Source organism: Charadrius vociferus, unplaced genomic scaffold, assembly GCF_000708025.1.
Source record: "Charadrius vociferus isolate BGI_N301 unplaced genomic scaffold, ASM70802v2 scaffold1041, whole genome shotgun sequence".
NCBI lineage: Eukaryota > Metazoa > Chordata > Aves > Charadriiformes > Charadriidae > Charadrius > Charadrius vociferus.
Window position 1 is genome coordinate 1078933 of NW_009646843.1, and position 11878 is coordinate 1090810.

The window sequence follows — 11878 nt, forward strand, 5'->3', positions numbered from 1 at the left end:
AACTCAGGGTGAAGAGTACGGCTCCAGCGCTCAGCATTCACCACGGTGTCTGACGAACAGACCCCGGCTCCGCCTGAAGAGAAAGAGGGAGACCAAAATTACAGACATGGATCTCAGTTTTAAAGTCTAACTTTACCCAAATAAGCCAATGCTCTCGTGCTCTCCAAGTTATAAAGCACTTCGCTTAATGTTTCACCTCTTTCCTGATTCCCCAGCTTAGACTCTTTCTCATGTGAAAGAGATTTGGGACAAACCCCACAAGTTTGGACACTTCCTATGGTCACAGTTTAAATGACAATGGCGGGGAGGGAGTCAGCAGTGCTATGAGGCTGCAAACGGGGATCTGGATTTAATTGCAAGGGAAGGAGAGGACTCACTCGGGCTTAAATTCTGCAGTGCCTGGGGGGTGACAGAGGAGTGAGTGTCCGGAGAGGAACACGGGGCAGGGATGGATGTACCGAGGGGCTAACGGGAGCTCCGGGGCTCCCACACCAACTGCTGCCGCTGCCTGTGTGCTCCAGCTCCTCTGGTTTCATGGCTACACGGTGAGCTCTGTACTTACGAAACTGCGTTGCAGAACTGGCACTTGTTTCCGTAAGTTCTGCCGTCAGAGCCGCAAATCGGGTTGTACTCGGAGGTGCAGATGAGGTTGCCGCCCTTCTGTTGGCCGCAGTCAATCTGCTAATAGTGGAGCAACAACGGGTTTTAAAGCTTTTGTTCCCCGCGTTTTCCTACATGAGTGCGTTATGTTTATGTAATGTTTGTGATATGGCAAAGCATAAAAGCACTTTTCAGGTGCAGAGCTCTGTTGTTCTAGCAACTCTGCAAACTCAAAGGCAGAGAAAGTGCCTGCCTGGAGCAGCCTGAAGTGGGGAGAAGGCAGAGGAGGGGAAAATCTGATAAATACAGTTCTAAATAGTGAAATGACCATGCTGATATTTCCAGGCTGACCCTCCCGCTGGCTGCATTGCTCTGGTTCAGCAGGTTAGCGGGGGCCAAACAGCAGGTTAGCGGAGGCAAACATACAGAAAGTGGAGGGTCGCAAGCCACGCTGTAGAAAGTACTCCCACCCAAGGAATCACCGCTACTAACAGAGCTGGTGGTATATGACGCTCCTGCTCTCCCGCAGAAGGGATGAGGCAGCATCTCTCCCTCAGCCCCTCTCCCGGTAAATGAAGGTCTCTGCACCCGTTGACTGCTGCGTTCCCAGGTCAGATAGACGACTGCATATCTGAGTCATGGATTTGGTTCAGTACCCATTGACCCTAGCGTATTTTCACTATCTTCCTCAAATCCAATTTCCAGGCCAAATGCACCAGGACAGTGCAGGTTTTTCTATTATTTAGCTATGATTCAGTGAATTTGTGTTGTAAAATGTATTGTAACAGTAGTTAAGAGTGCAGACTTACCTCTCCTTGCTGGAAGCATTCTCCCATGTTGCGCAGGTTGACGTCCAGTCCATTCCTTTGGGAAGAAAGCGAGTTGAGAATGAATGAGCACAGCGCAACCGCTTCACGAGTCAAACTACCTCGTTAGGCTCTGAACACCAACACGAGCACCTACTGATCTGGAAACCGTTCCCGTCACCCAGTCCCTTCACTTACGCCACGGCGCTGCAGAAGTGGCACTTGTTTCTGTAGGTAACTCCGTTGGTGCCGCAGATGGGAGTGTAGTCCATGGTGCAGGGGATAGCAGCGCCGTTGCCTGATCTCAGGAAGCCAGTACAGTCGAGCTGAAACAGTAACAGAACAACATTTTAATCTGTGCTCCTTCTTTCATCAGTCCCGTGTAATGGAGCACGGCACAAGAGACCTCTCCCCAGAGCTGCAAGGGGAGAGGAGCTTCCAGCCCCAGCGTGGTGGAGTTGGAGGAGCATGAACAGCTGAAATCCTGCGCCTGGGTACGGCACGATCCTGGACTATCTGTTTTTTTTCTGTCCTGAAATGGGCTTCGTCCCTATCGTCTTGGGGATTTTCATAGTGAACACCACCATGAAGGATCTTTGCCTAAAATGCCTTATGCGGCAGCAACTTTTACTGCAAAATGTCAATGCCGCTTGAAAATGGAGTTTACGCTCACCTCTGTGTTTCTGCAATTACTCTGAGTGTACTGAAATGGAAGTCATCGTATTATGTTAAATTGCACAGCCAGAGTGTTTCTTTGCTTTTTCTCTCTAAACTAAAAATAGAGATACTTCTCCACTTCACGGTAGCTCCATATATTGATAAACAAACTATATGATAAATGTTCTGATAGAATCATTTTTTCTATTACAAAATTATGATTTAGTCAAAATCCAAACTTCCTCAGGGGATTTCTTAGCTTCAACAAGCCTCTAAGTCTGAAGAGAAGTGTTTTGATAACGCTGAAGCATTATTGAAATAAAAAGTTTCCATTCTTAAGTCTGGTGTTATACACAAGATAACATTTTAAAACTCACTGATTTTTACTGTTAAAAAAAATAATTAAATTAAATCCTTGCAAATCTGAAATTCTTCTTTTTAATTTCATTTCTCACAGTTTGAAATTATGTGGGTTTAATACAGAATTAATCCTAGGTGAGATTTCTGTCTAACTCTCTGCCATCATTTCACCCACCACTGCTGAGCGCAGCAGGAGAAGGAACCGATCTCAGACCTTACCTTGACACATCTTCCATCGTGCTTCTTGTCCAGGGCTCGGTTACGGCTAGAGGGAGAGAGAGAGAGAAGGAAAGGAAGGATTAATCTGTTGATACCACATAGTCATCTCACTCATTCTCTCCACTTGTAAAGCCCCAGCAATTAATCAGGTTCGGGAGCTTTGTCACGGAAGATCGCGGGCATTAGGGAAGACAGAAACTTGTGAAAAATATAGTCCACCCCACGATTACTCACAACCCCAAAGGCTTTTGTCTGCTGCGTGAACAGGCATTGTAGGCAATCGGGGGACCTTATACTCACAAGATTTCCTTGCAGAGGGAGCACTCGTTGGGGTAGGTCACGCCGTTGGTGCCGCAGACGGGTTCGTAGTTGCGGGGACAGGCAAACGACGTTTTTCCGGAAAACCCGTACATGCTGCAGGAGGCCTGTCAAAGAGGATTGGTAATGTCTCCAAGTGGAGAGGTGTGTGTGCTTGTCGTAATCATGTTTGCGCTGTGTTGGGAGACTACTGTTGGTCTTTTTTTTTTTTCTCTATCGTTCCTCCATGGTGAAGGAAAGAGGGAACAAAATCTACTGTGTTTCTTACAGCATGCAAAAGCACCTTTTCGCTATTAAGACTTTCAGTACTTTCGGCAAGCACTGCGGGCAAAAATGGTCATTCCTTGGGGAGTCAAGACAGGGAAGATATTTAGGCGGTTATTCAATAGTTGTATAGATTTTCTGCTGGCCCTCTGTGCTGTGCTGACTCTCACTCTACATTATTAATCGCTGCCTTTTTTATCATCAACACGGTAAGTTATCTTTCTCTGACAAAGGTATTTTCTTATTTCAGGGAGAAGAGGTGGTATAATACTTAGGGGCACTTTCCTTCTTCCTTTCTCACTCAGTCTCCTTTTTTCTCTCCCTCAAGCCTCCCCTGGTATACAGTGTGAGTATGAATTATTCATTTAGACTTAGAAATCAAGACTAAATGACAAAGATCTACTACTCACCCGTCGTTGAGCAGTAGCAAGATCTACAATAAAAACAGAAATTATAAAATATAAAAATTGTAAAATGTCCTTGACCAAAATTCCTCTAGAATCATCAATTTCCCAACAGAGTAACCAAATACACTTTCTTACTATTGAGAAGTGATTGTTTTCCCAAATGTTTTATCTACTCCCAGTAAACAAGAACTTATATGCCAAGATTTAAAAAATCAATTATTTGTGAAACCAGAAATCTTGATTCACTAAAGAAGAAATAGGACATAAAGTTTTCTCTTTTTGCAGCACTATTATCCTCACTAAGTCTCATAAGTTTGTCAGACAAATGCATCCTACCGATCTATAGTATTTCTCTGCACAAGGATTAAATCCATTAAAAGAGAGTTCGCGTATTACTAAATCATCACTTCTCCAAAAGGCTGAGCTCTCCTTTAAGATGTGTATATAAAGGCAAAGGTTCAGGAGGACTAGAGATACTAGCATAGACTGTAACAAAAATGACTTACCATAAAGGCAGCTGAGAAGCACAAGCCCAAGAAGGGCAACACTCCTTGTTGTCTTCATAGCGGAGATGGTTGCAGCGTCTGTTACTTGCAAGTCGGTTGCCGGTGAGTTCAGTAGATGGTTTTCAGCCTTCTCTCTCCGCACTATATATATACATCTCCCTGACCTGGTGAAGTCATCCCATAAAGTAATTATTTGCTCTGTAAACTAGGAAAATTGTATTGATTATTGAGTTGAGCTCTAAAGAATACTTGTTTGTTAGAGAGATGCCCAGAAGAATTAAACAAAAATGTGAGCTACACCCAGTTTGTTAACAAAGGCACCCTGCTGTACAATGAGTGATTTGTACTTTCCAAACAAGAGCACTGTCTCAATAGTAGATGTTGTGAAATTACGTATGGAAGTTGGTAAAGCAAAAAAAGGCCATTTGTTGAAAGTGTTTGAACTTGTGCCCACCGTATCATGTACACGAGACGGCATTTGGGCTCCAGGAGAGTTGCATGGTACACCAGGGTGGGGGCACAGCAGTGTGGGACACTCTAAGCTTTTACAGACATAAAATCTGGGGTTTGGCAGATATCAGGGTACTTTGAAGATGCTGAGGACTCAATGAATCTCTCCTGTAGTTCCAGTACACTGGATTTCTCACCAACAGGAAGGAAACAGTCATCACAAAAGGAAATCATTACCTAAAACTTCAGCAGTTTATAAGATATTTCTATGTAGGAGCAAGAGTTATTCACCTGTTGGCAATGGCCATGAGTCTGATTAAGAAATTATGAGAATAAGCAGCCTTAAATATGGACTGCGGCAATGTTTCCTCTTAATGTCAAGCAACTGGTGTGCTGTGCAGGTGAAATGGGCTTCTTAGTACCAAAGACATTACAGAAAAATTTGCAGCAGCCGCAGACAGGTGACTCCTTAGGCTACCCCCTCCCCCCCTCTATTATATGGCATTAAATTTAGAGTGTCAGCTGAAAGTCGTCTTTTAGGGAAGATAAGTGAAGAATAATGTGCCAGGCTTTGTTAAGTGGTTCAGCTCTATCGCAAGTGTATGGAAAAACAAATAAGGAATATTGCATAAAATAATACATTTTTTATTTAAGGCAGTCACGGAAGGAAGTGAAGGACGAAACATGTTTGTGCTTTAGAAGAAGCTTGATTCATATATGTGGCTTAAAAGCAGCCCGATTTTTAAATAGAAGATCAGAATTGTTTTTCTTATTATCCTGGGAGATGTTCAAGTCTTGGCATGGCAGATAAATCATAAAAATGTAGCTGAAAGTGTAAGGGAATGGTAGTCACGGAATAGAGCTTGCAGGATTTGGCCTGTTCATATCAATGAAATAATTTTCCTGAAAAATAAATGAGTAATGCTATTTGGATGTCATTCACAAATATCAGAAGTTGAAGGGTTCCTTTGAAAGCTGTTTCTGTTGTATTCTTAGCATCCTGAGTGACTTGACTTTCATATTCCTTGAACTGATTGTGAGCATATTTGGAAGGGAAGCGGTAATCACAGAAGCATTACTATTGATTATTCTCCAGGGGCAAGAATGCCAAAGCCTGAAAACAAGGCTTCCTCAGAACTTGCACCAGCCACGAGCGGAGATAGCACTTGCTGGCTCTACGGTGGTTAGCAAGGCTACAGGAATGTAGTCTGTCTCCTCTCCAGCGCTGCGACCTGAGCTCCTCCATCCATATCCACCTCCAGATCTGAGATCCCCAATTACCAGAAATTGTGCTGCTTCTCCACTTGCCTCTCCTGCCAGGCTGAAACCACGCTGGTCGCTCAGGAGCTGTTGTGAATGGCAGAATATCTGCTAGGGAGCAGCATCATTCTCGTGTTTGGCCAACACCCACCCTTTGATTAATTAGATCCGCTGGGGAGATCCCGCTCTGATCCGCATGCTGCTTCTGAGGGTCTGGGTAGCCAACCAGGCTGCTCCAAAAGCAGCTCTTTTCCTCCAGTGATTCCTGCCACTTCACAGGGAAGCAGGGAGAAAAAGAGAAGCAAGGAAAGAGCCTTGCTACAGGGTCTATGAGAAAGGATGGGAGATAATTGGTAGCAGGCAGGGCAGGGCAGCGAGAGCTGCTGGGCTAGGTGTGACGTGGGATTGCACAAGGAGCTCCATTAATAAGAAACAGAGGGAATAGGACAGAAGTAATTGCGGGGCAGCAGATGGGTTGAAAACAGGCGTTAGGAGCAGCCGAAAGCAACTGTCTTTACACATTTGGAAGAGCGAGCTTCAGGAAACGTCACACACATGTTGCAAATGGGAAGGGCAAAATGAACTCACCTGCCAAAACCTGTGATATTCAGGAGTCTCATGATGGTGGGTTCAGTAAAGTGACTTTGAGCATAGGACTATTTTAACCTTTCTACAGATATGAGAACCACAGAAAATTTTAAATAAGGCTCTTCCTGACATTTCAAGTTCTTAGAGGGCAAACATTCAAGAAATTTATGGCCACGTGAGTGGGATAAACATCAGTAGCCATATGATATATCCTCTTGCGTTAAGGTGAATTTCCAATAACTCTGGAAATTCTACCCAGTTTCTAACCCAGCATTATTTCTTCCCATAACAGTGATACTCTTCTGGGAATCTTTTCCTCTGGTGTTGAGATTCCCTATCTCAAGCAAGTCCATAATCTACCACGACCTAAAAAAAGTCTTCATTTATTTTCCCTGCTTTAGTTTAAAACTTGCTACAGGCTTCATCTGGCTACAAAGAGAAATTATACTTTTTAATTTTTTTTTTTTTGGGGGATGATGGCAGAAATGAAATAGTGCAGCAAGGAACAAAGGAATTAGCTATTTACCCACAGAGAGAGAAAGGATTATGGGGGGGGGGGGGAAGGTAGTTGTGTGCGTGCAAGACCACGTGTTGTTATTCCAGCAGCACCATCATTGTCCTTGCTCCCATGTCCTGCTGTCACACACCACCACACCGTAATCAAGAGTAAAGTGGTGCTATGCCCCAGACTATGCTCCTGTAGAGGCAAATACAAAAGGCACCTCTTAGCCGTTGACTCGCGATGTGGCACTCTGCAGGAGCTCCCAAACCAGGTTGCTGTTCCCAGACCTCTGCACAGGGGGGCAGAGCTGGATCTGCTATGAGGACGCGAATTCAGTTTACAGCAAGCACAGCCCCTGCTCTGAGCCGGGCTCGTGTAATATTCCTCCTTGCAGTTCAGCTATCTGATTGCTGCCTGCATATCTCTAGTCGCTTAAGCATAGATGATATCACAGGCAAGGGTGTCTGGAATAATTTGGCTGTCTGGGAGCCGCATACTAACAGCAAAGGGCTGAGGATTTTGGCCCCGCGCATCCAAACACCTCAGCGAGTCTCAGCTCTGCCTCGCTGCAACAGCTCTGACACAGCCAGCCCCCCCCAAAAAAAACATCTCCAGGTAATTTTCTTTTAAAACATCGTTTTATTTTTCTCCGCATCAAGAAGGAACGTAGTAACAAACCGTTTATCCTGAATGAAGCCTCAGAGAGAAACTGCATTAGCAGAAACGTCTAGACTGGCCTGAGGAATATTTTGGCCAGAAACAAGTAGAATAATACACTAAAACAGAAGCACTGATATAAAATAGAGCAGAACAAAATAACTATATGCGATGTGTTAATCAGGTTGTAGGGTAATTGAATGGCACTTCCTAAATTCACAAACATCAGATAATGACATAAAGTGCTGAGGTACTGCTTAAAGAATTGTACCATAAAATACCTCGGCAGGCAGACAATGTTTCCTGCCTTGAATTTCCTGGAGGGAGAGTTAGATTAGTAACGGTGAGGGGATTTTGTGTTGTTGTGGCAGGATTTTATTGAGCAGCAACAAAAAAATTATTTCCAATGAAGTGCCCATAAAAGAGGACTGTCTTCCTCTCCATCCTAAGGAGCTGCTTCCTCTCCATCCTAAGGAGCTGCTCCCCCCCAGGTCGTGAGGTCTGGGGTGCCGCTGGGGTCCCGCTCTGCCCTCGGTTACTCCTCAATAACGCCACGTAACTGAGCTCTGCGTCAGCGTGGAGGGTTGGTCCCCGTTCATTTCTACTCACAGTTTCCCCTCAATTGCCTGGCGGATTTTCCTGTTTAGCAGACATGGCCCCTGGAAGACGCCCTCTGAGGACCACTGGGATCTTGAGCGTGATCGAGAGCTCCGCTTGTCTCCAAGGCATCGTGGCTCCTGGGGACCATCCTCATCCTCTCTGCCACTCCCCAGGAAAGAAAAAAAGTGCTGGAGCTGCTGCTCTCTTACCTCCAACTCCCTTGCGCAGTGGAGGGGGACAAGAAGGAGCATGAAGCCCCTGAGCCACACGCTCCTCGCACTCCCTCCCAGAGCCTCGGTTTGTCTTGGTCCTAAGAAATTGCATATGAGACTGAAATGCCTTCCTGCACACAGACCTCCCTCTCACAGGAGGGACATTCCAGCCCTGGGAAGGGACTTGGCACTAAATGGTTGCAGAGAGTCATGTCTTTTGGAAATAAATTGTCTCCCTTCAGAGAGCTGCTCTCTCCAGTCTCTGGAAAGTGACACATTGTCACTTAAGATCATTAACTATTTGACTGTGAGACTGCTGCCTGTACAGCACGCCACACTGCCAGCACTTCGCTGTTAATGAATAATAAATTAACACTATGACTCTGAGCCTTTCCTTTCATCAGCCAAGATTTCCAGAGGCCGAAGAATCTCAAAGGATCCTCTACGAGCGACAGTCGACGTAATTACCTACAAGCAACAGCTAAGTGGTGGGTGAGGTGCAGAAACGGGCCGCGGTAGCGATTGCTGGCAGTTCTCTGAACATCACGTCTGTGAGGACTGTCTGCCCACTGGTTTTCTGCGATACCCCGCGCCGATGAACGTTGCAAACGTGAGCGTGGGCAGCCAGGTATCTGCCTGCCCGGAGAAAACACCCTGTCCCGTTGCTTTGGGAGGCAGAGAGGATTGCAAAAGGGCTTCTCTCACCTAAAGGTGTGTTTCCAGCCCTCTTGAAAGGGGAAGAGATGCAGCTGGGAAACTGCGCTTCTTCACCACTTCTCTTGTGGGCATAAGGAATTGGAATTAACCCTGGAAACTGAAATGGGGATGAGCAGCTCCTGGTGCCAGCAAGACCCTCTGTGCCTCCCTGGCTTTTGCAGAGCAGCCACAAAACACCCCCAGCTGCAACGATCTTGGGACTGTGACTGTCTCTAACTATGTGTATGTTCAGCTTTGCTTGGGGACTCTTCATGCTGCGTTTGAGAGCAGCGGTTGGGGTGCAGACGGTTCCTCTCACCCAAGCAGAGAGTGTCTGTCCGGGATGCCCTTAGTGCAATAAATCGATTGGAGCACTGCACCAGGATGCATCTCCAGCCCCGGTATTCTTTTGGAAAGCTGGATGAAGGTAGATGCTCTCAAGATCTACCCATTGATCTTGTGGTTAGGGTTGATTTTTTTGTAGATCAGAACAATGTATTCTCTCTCCCTGTAATTTGCCCATTAATACCCGCACCCCAGCATTGTTGCAGTGCTGTAATCGTGCAACATCTTAGGTAAAACCAGAATGAGACATATTATTAAAACAAGAAATAAATGCTGATGGCTTTTTTTATTAAGCAGAGGTTTCAAGATTCATGAGGGGCTTTCAAGGTTCAGAACAATGCTTTAGGAGAGCGTTGGCCATGGGGAACATTGCCAGGGAGGATTCCTCTTTCTGAGCTGAAGCCTGTTGAGAAGTTAACACACTCCAAGAGATTTCAAACGAAGAGTCCGACGGCTTCTCCTGAAGAGAAAGAAATCAGTACCTCAGAGACAGAACATCTGGGCTTTTACTGTTTGTCTCTCCCTCTGGTGAAGGATGTGTCGTAGAGGAACTTAACCAAAACAGAAAACTTCTGAACACTATTTGGCATATCTCCTTTTTTTACTAACACTCAAAGACAAGAAAAAGACTTAATTTAAAGGAAGAACAAATAGTCTTTAGGAAATAGACTTTGTTTGCTGCAAGGAAGCTCTTCAGCAAATTACCTAACAGGGAAATGAAGAACTCTACTAAATGTTACCTCTTTATAAAACTAAAGCAATTCTTGGCAAATTCTCCCAATAAAAAAGCTGACCTTTGCTACTAAGCGAACAGGCAAACACCAAATAAAAGAACATTACTTCTCCAACCAGTCTCCAAGACTGATTAGTTAGTTTAAGCTGAGTTAGTTCATCATTTAGTTAGTGAAGAGATTTATTTTATACGTACAGGAATGCATTGCAGAATAAGCATTTATTGCTGTATGTTACACCATCAGACCCGCAGTGTGGGACATACTCCATAGTACAGACAGCTCTGGGTACCACATACTCGCTGCAGTAACCCTGTAGATAGATGCAATGTATGTTCACAAAAAGGCTCTCAACAACAGATATGTAAGAAAGGTGACATTAGGAGCACCCCACCCCTGCCAGAACTCCCCCCAGTAGGGGCCAGCAGCAGATGCTGAGAAAAAGCCTAAGGACAGGGCAGGAGTACGGTGGTATGTTGCCTCCAGCAACATAGAGCCTGTGTAACCATCATAAATGCTGCTGCAGTAACTTCAATGATAACTTGGACACTAACAGAATACCGCACTTCTTGTTGAAACTATCATCAGATGAAAATGGCAATTTCACCCAATAGTACCTGTGGCAAATATTGTTCAGACAGCTGGATGACTCAGGATTTTCAAATGCTCTATCACAGTGTGATTAGTAAGGATTTATACAGAAACTGCTTTAAGGAAAGAAATTATGGAAAATAGAAAGATCTGTCCCTTACCGGCCGTGCATCAGTATCTGGAAAAAAGAAAACAAGAAGGAAATATGATAAAAATGCAATTCATGGGTTCTGTTAGAGTTAAAAATCTGTGAATGCATGCCCTGAATATGCAACATTCCATTCACTGTTAGCAAATGATTTCTTAGTAAAAGAAATTTCAGGCAAAATTTTGTGCCTTATTGTATGTTTACAAAGTTGATTCTGTAGAAAAAAAAATTCAATGAGGGTTACAGCCAAGAACGGAAAAGGGTGTACAAAACAAAAGATGAGAAATGCATTTTCCCTGGTTCAAAGATGGAGCAGGACAGGTACTCAAAGCTAAGCAAGTTATTGAGGCAAACAGGGTCATAAAAGTGATACACAGAGGCAGCATCTCATATGCATTTCTGCAATATTCCTTAGATAAAAGGAATATTTAGTATTTAGTGTAACTTTTATAAAGCTCCTACAACTGTTCAGCCTCTCAAATTGCATCTCAGTTTAGGATGCCTACAAGAAACGTTTGCTTTCATTCAGTAAAATAATTTGTGTTTCTGCAACATTTCAGAGGTTAAATACTGGATGTCTGAGTCTCCGGGTTGTACCACGTACATGTCACTTCTTTCATTATGCATAAACTAGCGCTGAGAGTAGAGCTGTTCCCACAGTTGTTCTTACCCACTCAGTTCTGTTGCTAAAATATTACCCCATAAGTGATAGTCTTTGATGTCAAGTCTTTTCAACACTATCTTTCGAGGAGTAAATAAGTCCTTGTAGAATGAAGCTCTTTCCAGTCTGAAGATGTTTTTGTGATTTTAAAGACAGCCAGCACTTACTCAAAGGCAGAGCAGGAGGCAGTAAAGCTACTCACCTGGGATGCAGCAAAGGGCTAGAGCCAACAGCAGCAATACGCCTAAAGTCTTCATGGTGGCTAACGCCTCTGCGTGCGACAGAGCCTCTGTTTTGCTC

At 44.5% G+C, this 11878-nt stretch overlaps 1 protein-coding gene across 1 annotated transcript; it reads right to left on the reverse strand.

The window, feature by feature from the left end:
* Positions 1-30: 30 nt before the first annotated feature.
* On the reverse strand, positions 31-3055 carry LOC104293927 (double-headed protease inhibitor, submandibular gland-like). The gene is made up of 6 exons (XM_009893484.1): positions 2943-3055; positions 2643-2688; positions 1605-1732; positions 1410-1464; positions 563-681; positions 31-73 (listed from the first exon to the last, which is right to left on the reverse strand). Exons 1-6 carry the CDS (start codon positions 3053-3055, stop codon positions 31-33), a joined length of 504 nt encoding a protein of 167 aa, XP_009891786.1.
* Between the last annotated feature and the right edge of the window lie 8823 nt (positions 3056-11878).